Raw genomic sequence first — 9,402 nt, 5'->3', positions numbered from 1 at the left:
CGGGGCAGGAGCCCGCTGACCTTTCGGGTCCCCAGCAGCCACACTCTGTTTACGGCTCCGCGACCTCACCAGCCCCGGATCTGCATCTGAACCCGAGGAGCGAAAGCTCCGGGTTCTGCTTTGTGCCTCGGGCTCCGAGCCTGAGCATCCTTTGTGATCCGGGATGAGGTGACAATGCCGGTGATCATCGCCATCGTTACAGATGATCCCTCTGTCGGGTTAAAAGCCTGAAACACAGAGCCCAGCCCCGTGTGGGGCTTCCCAGAGCTCCTGAGACCCCGAGCAGGAGCAGCCCGTGATGTCCTCCAGCCTTCACGGCTCAGCTCAGGTGAATTTTGGGGAGCGAGCAGCCCACCAGCCTGGCCACAAGGCAGGAAAACCGGGCTGGCCCTCCCTTCTCTGTAAGTACAATTAAGCTGCCGTTAATTAGGTGAAAAACCCTGACGAGTTCCCCTTTTCGGGGCCCGGGGGTCCCCCAGGATGTGCAGCCCGGGGCACCTGCAGGGTTCCCGCATGTGAATCAGGGCCCGGTGGGTCACAAGACCGAGAGGAGCGGGGAGATGTCGCCCGTCAGGTGACAGCACCCAGGGGGACAGCGGGACAGGTCCCGGTCCCACGGGGGCCAGCGGGGTTTTGGGGATGGGGTGGGGCTGCTCTGAGCCCCGAGGGAGGGTCGGGGTGGGAGTTGGGGGCTCTCGGTTCCTTCCCAGCGCTTGGGGAACAGGGCAGGGTGGGACATGGTTAAATAATGTCACCGTTTGTCACAACCCCTGCAGGGATGCTGGGAGGTGAGGGGGGATGGGGCAGCGCTGGTGTGGGGCACGGGATTGAGGAGGGAAGGCAGCGTTTCATGGAATTCTGGAATGGTTCGGCTGGGGAGGGACCTTAAAGCTCACCCAGTGCCACCCCTGCCATGGGCAGGGACACCTCCCGCTGTCCCAGGCTGCTCCAAGCCCTGTCCAGCCTGGCCTTGGGCACTGCCACAGATCCAGGGGCAGCCACAGCTGCTCCGGGAATTCCAAGCCAGCCCCTCACCACCCTCACAGCCAGGAATTCCTCCCCAATGTCCCATCCATCCCTGCCCTCTGGCAGTGGGAGCCATTCCCTGGCTCCTGTCCCTCCATCCCTTATCCAAAGTCTCTCCTGGAACCACTTCAGGCCCTGCAAGGGGCTCTGAGCCCTCCCTGGAGCCTTCTCCTGTCCAGGTGAGCACTCCCAGCTCTCCCAGCCTGGCTGCAGAGCAGAGGGGCTCCAGCCCTGGGGCAGCTCCATGTTCCCCTCTCCAGCTCCAGGTCCTCCCTGCGCTGCCGGGACCTGGATCCAGCACCGCCGGTGGGGCAGGGGGACCATCCATGGGCATGGAATGCCAGCAGCGATGATCCAGGTCACAGAAACACCTGGATCAGGACGGGGTTCACACGGGGCAGGTGTGTGGGATGACGAGAAAAAGAGTGAAACCTCTCGGCTGCAGACTCCATGCAGCCTGGGCTGTAATTTAAAACCATCCGGAGCCATCCCAGGTGAGTCTCTCTCTGTTTCCCTCCCTTGGGTGAAGAGCTGTGCTCGGGATGCTCTGACCCACTAAGCTGAGCTGTAACTAAGCCAGCCCAACCCCCATGGGCCGTTCCCGTGCCAGTCTGAGTCTGCCTCGGTTTATTTTGGCTCCGGGCCGTTCCCAATCAAACCGCTGTCAGTGCCTGACTGTCCCGCTCTCCCCAGCCGGGTTTAGCGGCAGGTCCCCGTGAGTCAGGAGCTTTAAACCCAGCCTAAACCCCGCTTTGGGGTGCACCCACAGCCCCGAGCGGGCGGGAGGCACTGCATTCCCAGCGGGCAGCAGGTGCCACTCCCGTGTCCCTGTCACCCTCGGGGGGCAGAAACCCACCCGGGCCGGTGGGGCTGGCACCCACCCGTGGGGATGCGGAGTTTTCCAGAGCAGGGCGAGGAGCAGGGATTCCCCACGGGACCCTCACCCGTGGGTGCCGATAAGGCTGAGCCAACCCGCACCCTCCGCTATGGACCGGGACGAACCGGGTGGTGATGTTGGTACCGGACAAAATTAAGGGTTGAGGAGGGGTGGTTTCATTTTGGGGGGGGTCCCTGCTCTGATCTACGGGGCCGGACCCGCAGCATCAACTGCAGGGTTGAGGAGGGTTGGTTTAATTTTGGGGGGGTCCCTGCTCTGATCTGCCCCGGACACGCAGCGGGGACCCCGCAGCATCAACCGCAGGGTTGAGGAGGGGTGGTTTAATTTTGGGGGGATCCCTGCTCTGATCTGCGGGGTCGCAGGGTTGAGGAGGGGTGGTTTAATTTTGGGGGGGGTCCCTGCTCTGATCTGCGGGGCCGGACACGCAGCGGGGCCCCCGCAGCATCCCCGGCGCTGCGGCTGCGGCCGCGCTCCCACCGTGGGAATGCGGTGTCGGGGGAGGACCCCCGGGGGCCGGGGGTGTCAGCGGGGACCCCTCCTCACCCCCGCGCCCCGGGGCGGTGCTGCCCGGGGGGGCGCGGGCCGTGCATCCCCCTCCGCGCCCCGCGCCCGCCCCGCGCCTCGGCAGCGCCGGGGGCGCCGGAACCGGCGGCCAAAGAAGGGAGCGGAGGCGGGGCCGGATCCAGGCCTTGTATGGCGCTTCCCCTCGGCCGCCCGCCCGCCGCCGCCCCGCGCTCCCCCCGCTCCCCTCCCGCCGCCGCCGCCGCCGCCGCCGCCGCCGCGCTCCCCCCGGGCCGCGCCGGGCCACGGGCGGGGGATGCGCTGGGCAGGGGGGGCGGCGGGAGGGGGCGAGGTGGGGTGAGAGACCGAGAGAGAGGGGGGAAAACAAGGAGAGTGTCCTGCCCAGGATGGGGGTGAAGAGGGTGCGAGGGAGGGGGGCTCTGTGCAGGATTTGGGGGTCTAATAAGGGTGGGGGGCTCTGCACAGCATGGGGGTCCTGTGCAAAGTGTGGGGGCTCTACAAAGGGTGGGTGCTCTGCACAGGATGGGGGTTCTGCACAGGAAGAGTGTAGGGGGAATTTCTAGTGGAAAGGGGGATCGGTGGATGCAGGGTCGAGGTTGCAGTGCCGGGGGGGCTGCAGTGAACGATCGGCCCTGGAGCGCACGGCGGCCCTGAAGTGAATGTGGGGGGCCCTGAAGTGAATGCGGGGCGCTCCGAAGTGAGTGGTGACCCTGAAGCTGGTGGAACACACACAGGCCCCTCCTCCCCCCGCGGTCACAAACAGCCCAAGCCGGGGCTCGCTGCCCCCCACCCAGCCCGCCCAGCCCGCCCCCAGCGGCTGCCGGTGCCCCTCCAGAGCCCCCGGTGCCCCGCGGCCCCGCGGCCATTGCCCGGTCCCCTCCCGTAGCCCGGATTTCACTCCCATGGCAAAGCCGGCCCTGCAGGAATTGGGTAAGTGGAGCTATTGCAACACAGCATTTTTCCATACATTTGCTATATAACTCGGAGGGTTTTAAAGATAGCATCAGTTGGCACACTTAGCACGAAACCACCTAATTACTGACGCCTTGGAAGTGCCAAACTTTTAAAGGGGGGAGGTGAGGTTAAAATCACAGGCGACCAACAAGTGTTACCTGTTTTTAAAGTATTCCAAGCTCTGTTCTCCACGGGAGATGGGACGTGGGGAGGGGGCGGCTCGGGGCAGAGCCATCCCCTCTGTCACCTCTGTCACCACTGCCACCACACCGAGGGGCTGGAGGCTTCTGCAGCCCCCCCACTCTGACCCTCTCCTTCCCACCAAACTCCACTGCCTGGCGCTGTGGCTTTCCCTGCGCAGCTCCCATCCCGTTCGTGTGCCAGCCCGGGCTGCGGGATGGGGTTTGCGGCCGGTCCTGGCCTCCACCGGAGGAAAAACCCCTCCCGGTAAGAGGCTGGCTGTGAGCAGCGCCGGGGGCGGCCGCAGGGTCGGGCCGGGCGGGGGCGGGCTGGCCCCGCGCCCCCGCTGCTTCCCGGGGGGACGATCCGGGCTGGAAGCGCTGGAGCCGCCGCCGCCCGCCCTGCGAACGGGGACGGCACCGCTCGGCGCGGGGGATGCAGCGCAGACGGGGAGACCCCGGCCCGGTGCGCTGTGCCCGGTGCCCCGTGCGGGGTGCCCCGTGCAGGGTGCCCGGTGCGGGATGCCTGATGCACGCCCGGTACCCCGGACTCGGTGACAAGTGCAGGATGCCCGGTGCCCGGTGCCCTACACAGTGTTCCTTCCTGGTGCCCACTGCCCGGTGCGGGCAGCCTGGTACCCCGTGCAGGATGCCCGGTGCTCGCTGCAGGCAGCCCGGTACCCCTTATCCGGTGCGGGATGCTCAGGTCCCGGTCCCCACTTCCCCATGCAGGATGCCCGGTACCGGGTACCCCTTCCCCGATGCCAGCATGCCTGCTGCCCGCTCCCCTTTGCCCGGCATCCGGTGCCCCGTCCCCCTTGCCCCGTTGCCGCTTCCCCCAGGCCGGTATCCGGTGCCCGGCTCCCCTTGGCCGGTGCAGGGTGCCCGGTTGCCCCGGTCCGCTCCCCTGTCCCCCGTCCCCGCGCTCGCCGGCCCCGCTTCCTGCTCTCCCCAACGTTCCATTGTGCGGAGCTTCCATTGTGACGTCTCGGCCTCGGCTCGGCTTTGTCTGTCCATATATGGGCAGCTACGTCACGGAGCGCTCCCGCATAAAGGCCCCGCGGAGTCCCCGGCGGAGCAGTCGGGCGGCAGAGAAGGAACCGGCGAGCGGAGCGGGGCCGAGCGCGGGGGAAGCGGGGCCGGGGCCGGGAGCCGGCGAGAGAGAGCGAGAGATTGAGAGAGAGCGAGAGAGGAGGGGTTAAATCCTCCCCCCCCCACCACCCCCCAGCTTCTACAACCACATCTGCCAGCCAGATCGCCCCCTCCCCCTCGAGGAAACACCACCAAGGGACCCACGGAGGACCGCGCCCCCCCCGCGCCCCCTCCTCCGCGGCCACCCCCAGCCCCCCCCCCGCCTCCTCCTCCTCCTCCCCCCCGCCGCCCCCGCCCCAACTTTTCTTCTTGCATGATTTCCCTCGCACGGATTTGCCACTCGGATGTTGTTTCCTCGGGAGCCGAGCTCGGAGCCACGTTGAACCAGCCTTTTCCTCCAGTGCTATGACAGGCAAACTACTGGAGAAGCTGCCGGGGACCATGAACACTTTGATGAACCAATTGCCTGACAATCTGTACCCAGAGGAGATCCCCAACTCTTTGAATATCTTCTCCAGCACCAGCGACTCGGTGGCTCACTACAACCAGATGGCTGCAGGTAAAGCGGGAGGGGAAGGAAAATGGGGAAAAAGCAGGAGCAGGGGGGGAGCCGGTGGGGCGAGGAGGAGGATGCTGTGGGTAGGGTGTCATGGAGCCTCGGAGGGAAGGGAAGAGCTGGGGCTGGGGAGCGTCCCCCCCCCGCACCCACCCACCCCTTTCCCTTTCCTCGCCGTGTCTCCGCGCGATCGCTGCAGGGCTCCGCCGAGCGCTGCCGCCGCCGAGCCGCCGCCGCAGGTACGGGGACGGCGGCCGCGCTCCATGGGGAGGAGAGCCCGGGTGGAAAAGCCGGAGGGCCGAGGGGACCAGGGGAAGGCCGGGCACCCCCGAGTCGCGCAGGGGCCGCCCGCCCGCGCCGGGATCCGCGCGGGTGCGGAGGCGCCGCGGACGCGCGTGGCCGTGGCAGCCGCCCCCCCACAGCCCGCAGCGGCGGCGGCGGCGGCAGCGTGGGCTCCCCGGGACGCGGCGCCGACTTTCCCGGAGCGCGGGGCTGGGGGAAACGGGGCGGGGGGGGGAACGGGAGAGAGGGAGGGTCTGATCTGGGGGGCACAGGTGAGCGCCGAGGGCGGCGGGGGCGGGTGCTCCCCGCGTGTCCCCGCTCCCACGCGGAGCCCCGCCAGGCTAAACCCCCCCTCCCCATCCCCATCCCCGTGTTTCTCCTCGCCGGGGCTCGGCGCAGGGAAGGCGGCGAGTTGGTAACGGCGTCGGCGGCCGCAGCCCCGGCTCCGCGGAGTGCCCAGCGCTGCCGGGGCTGGACGGGGAGGAAGCCTACCTGTAGCCGCAGGTACCTCCTTCCTCCGGCGGCGCGGCGGTGGGGTGTCCCCCCCATACACCCACCCACCCACCCACCCGGGGCAGCTCCTCGCGGGGGCGGCGCGGGCGGCCTCGCATCGTCGGGACCCCCGGCAGCCAGCGCCGCATATGCGGGGTGGAAGCGGCGAGGGGAAGGGGGGGAGCGAGGCGAGGGGGAACTGGCGCATCCCCGCTGCCCGGAGCATCCCCCGGAGCATCTCCCGGTGCATCCCCGGGCCCTCCCGGCTCACCCTGCCCCGCTTCTCTCGCACTTTGCAGATAATGTTATGGACATTGGCTTAGCGAACGAAAAGGCCGGTCAGGAATTGTCCTCCTACTCGGGCACTTTTCAACCCGCCCCGGGCAACAAGACTGTCACCTACCTGGGGAAATTCGCTTTTGACTCGCCCTCCAACTGGTGCCAGGACAACATCATCAGCCTGATGAGCGCCGGCATCCTGGGGGTGCCGCCGTCCTCGGGCGCGCTCACCAGCACGCAGAGCTCGGCGGGCAGCATGGGGCCGCCGCAGGGCGAGGTGGACCAGATGTACCCCGCGCTGCCGCCCTACTCCTCCTGCAGTGACCTCTACCCAGAGCCCGTCTCCTTCCACGACCCCCAGAGCAACCCCGGCCTCACCTACTCCCCCCAGGATTACCAGGCGGCCAAGCCCGCCTTGGACAGCAACCTCTTCCCCATGATCCCAGACTATAACCTCTACCACCACCCCAACGACATGGGCACCATCACGGAGCACAAACCCTTCCAGAGCTTGGACCCCATCCGCGTCAACCCGCCCCCCATCACCCCGCTGGAGACCATCAAGGCCTTCAAGGACAAGCAGATCCACCCGGGTTTCGGGGGGCTGCCGCAGCCGCCGCTCACGCTCAAGCCCATCCGACCCCGCAAGTATCCCAACCGGCCCAGCAAGACGCCGCTGCACGAGCGGCCCCACGCCTGCCCGGCCGAGGGCTGCGACCGCCGCTTCTCCCGCTCCGACGAGCTCACCCGTCACCTCCGCATCCACACGGGCCACAAGCCCTTCCAGTGCCGCATCTGCATGCGGAGCTTCAGCCGCAGCGACCACCTCACCACCCACATCCGCACCCACACCGGCGAGAAGCCCTTCGCCTGCGAGTTCTGCGGCCGCAAGTTCGCCCGCTCCGACGAGCGCAAGCGGCACGCCAAGATCCACCTCAAGCAGAAGGAGAAGAAGGCCGAGAAGGGCTCGGGGGTGCAGCCCCCCGCCGCGCCCCCCGCCGCCACCGCCACCACCTCGCCGCCCGTCGCCCTCGCCCCCGCCGTCACCACGTGCGCTTGAGGGATTGTGGGGGGCGGCGCGGTGGCACCCCTTCTCCTCCCCTTGCCCTCGGCACCGCTCCGGGGGGAACCCCACGGTGTTCAGGATACCGGGCTTGCGCTGCGACGGGTCCGCTCTGCCCGCACCCGGATTGACCGGGTCCAGGCTGCCCGCACCTGGATCCTGCCTGCACTTGGATCGATGGGACCCGCACCGCCCGCACCCGGATTGCCCGGACTCTGCGCTGCCCGCGCTGGGATTGCTCGCAGCACCTGGATCCCGGCTGCCTGCTCCTGCACCTTCCACATCCCGGCTGCTTCCACCTGCCCTGCCCGGGCCCGGGCCGCCCGCCCTGCCCGGATCCCGGCCGCCTGCTCCCGCACCTCCCGGATCCCGCCCGGGGCCGGGCCGTCCGCACCCTCCTTGCCCGGCTCTCCCGGCTCCTGGATTACTCGCACCGCCCGAATCCCGGCTGGATTGCCCCATCCCGGCCCTCACCCGGCACCTCCCGGCTCGGGGCTGCCCGGGCGGCCGATCCCGGGGATGCTCCCGGCTGACCCGGATCCCGGGGCTCGGTCCGGGTGGCTGCTCCAGGATCTGCCCCCATCCCGGTCCCGTCCTGCCCGGCTCCCCCGGGGCTGCGCGCTCCAGGATCCGTGAGGGGATGGATGGATGGATGGATGGATGGATGGATGGATGGATGGATGGATGATGGACTGATGGATGGATGGAGCTCATCTGGCTCCTCTCCTCGCTGGGCCTGGCGCTCCCGCTGCCCTCCCCAGCCCCGTGTCCCCCCCGTGTCCCCAAGCACCGGCTCCCCGTGCTGGAGGTAAGAGGGCTCAGCCCCCCGAGCCAGGCTGGGGGGGCGGGGGGCGGCTCTGCGGGTCCCCCCAACTCTGGGGAGCGATGTCCCGGCAGCAGCTTTTGGGTTTGTTTTCTTATTTTTGGTTTCTTTTCCTTTTTATTATTATTTTTTTTTTCTTTGTTTTCAGCAGAAGGGAAATTCTTTACAGAAATACAGGGAAAAAAAAAAAAGCACCCCAGTATTTTGCTGAATACTTTTTATAATGTGAGATATTTTTATTTTATTTTATTTGGTCACTTTAAAACAACCACCCAACTATGGAGGAGAAAAATCAATTAGTCCTCTATTTTATTATTATTTTTTTTTTTCTTTCTCCTTCTGGTATGTGCATGTCATTGCATGACTGCTCTGATTTTTTTCTTCTTTTGTTTTAATAAAACTGTGCTCAGACATTTAAGCTAAACTAAGCAAAAATAATAATGACTTAAAAAGAAAAAAAAATCTTTGTTGCCAAAAGGTCGTGCTATCCAGGTTTGATGTCTGCATGTGAAAAAAAAACACAAAAAAACACATTAAAAACGTACAAAAAATAAAGAGAAGAGGAAGAATGCAGTCTAATTTATGTGAACTGAAAGGAACAAAAAAAAAAAAAAAAAACAAACCACAATCAGGTTTAACCACACAAACCTAAGGGAATGATATTTTTTGAAAGACTTTTGTATAAAGTTGAGTACTTAGAGAAAAAAAATCATACCAGATGTAATATATTTTGTGGATGTTTTTATTTCTTGGATTTATAGTACCTTATACTAAGGTTAAAAAAAAATTATGCTTGATATTGTGAAAAGGTGATAATTTTCACACACATTTCATTTGCTCATTTGTCATGTTGTAATGCAAATATGATAGTTAATGCATACAGCATTTTTAAGGGAAAAAATCAGAAATATTGAACTGATGTATTGTTGTACCATTTGCACTGTGAGCAAATGCTAATGCAGTAAATATATTGTGTTTGCTGACAATCAAAATCTGTAGTAAATATCTTTATTTGCTTAAATTGATCTATATTGGTTTGGAAAGTAAAAAACACAAGGTTTTAATGTGTAAGGGGAGTGTAAAAAGGGCTGAAATGTGCAGGGAAGTGGGTGCTGTTTCTCTTTACGGGCGACTTTGAAACCTGTCTGTACAGAATTTTTTTTCCTAGTGCTGTATTTCCTTAAATATTATTTTTTGTATGATTTTTTTTAAAAAAAGTAACCCACTTTTTTTTCT

At 63.7% G+C, this 9,402-nt stretch overlaps 1 protein-coding gene across 3 annotated transcripts; it reads left to right on the top strand.

The window, feature by feature from the left end:
• The first annotated feature begins 4,961 nt into the window (after nt 1-4,961).
• Nucleotides 4,962-9,384, top strand: EGR3 (early growth response 3). Of its 3 annotated transcripts, none has more exons than XM_064731279.1 (2): nt 4,962-5,230; nt 6,301-9,384. In XM_064731279.1, exons 1-2 carry the CDS (start codon nt 5,077-5,079, stop codon nt 7,338-7,340), a joined length of 1,194 nt encoding a protein of 397 aa, XP_064587349.1. In that variant the 5' UTR covers nt 4,962-5,076; the 3' UTR covers nt 7,341-9,384. The 3 variants fall into 3 exon arrangements, with proteins under 3 accessions (XP_064587349.1, XP_064587351.1, XP_064587350.1); XM_064731281.1 differs by lacking the exon at nt 4,962-5,230 and adding an exon at nt 5,434-5,466 and having other exon boundaries at nt 6,301-9,383; XM_064731280.1 differs by lacking the exon at nt 4,962-5,230 and adding an exon at nt 5,882-6,013 and having other exon boundaries at nt 6,301-9,383.
• Nucleotides 9,385-9,402: the final 18 nt, after the last annotated feature.

This window comes from Zonotrichia leucophrys, chromosome 22 (assembly GCF_028769735.1).
Source record: "Zonotrichia leucophrys gambelii isolate GWCS_2022_RI chromosome 22, RI_Zleu_2.0, whole genome shotgun sequence".
In the NCBI taxonomy this organism is placed as follows: domain Eukaryota; kingdom Metazoa; phylum Chordata; class Aves; order Passeriformes; family Passerellidae; genus Zonotrichia; species Zonotrichia leucophrys.
The sequence above is the reverse complement of the archived record's forward strand: the minus strand, read 5'-3'. Positions and strand labels throughout refer to the sequence as shown.

Coding starts and splice junctions, on each gene's coding strand:
- EGR3 (XM_064731279.1), top strand. CDS start 5,077: ATGACAGGCAAACTACTGGAGAAGCTGCCGGGGACCATGAACACTTTG. Junction 5,231..6,300: donor CTACAACCAGATGGCTGCAG/GTAAAGCGGGAG, acceptor CGCACTTTGCAG/ATAATGTTATGGACATTGGC.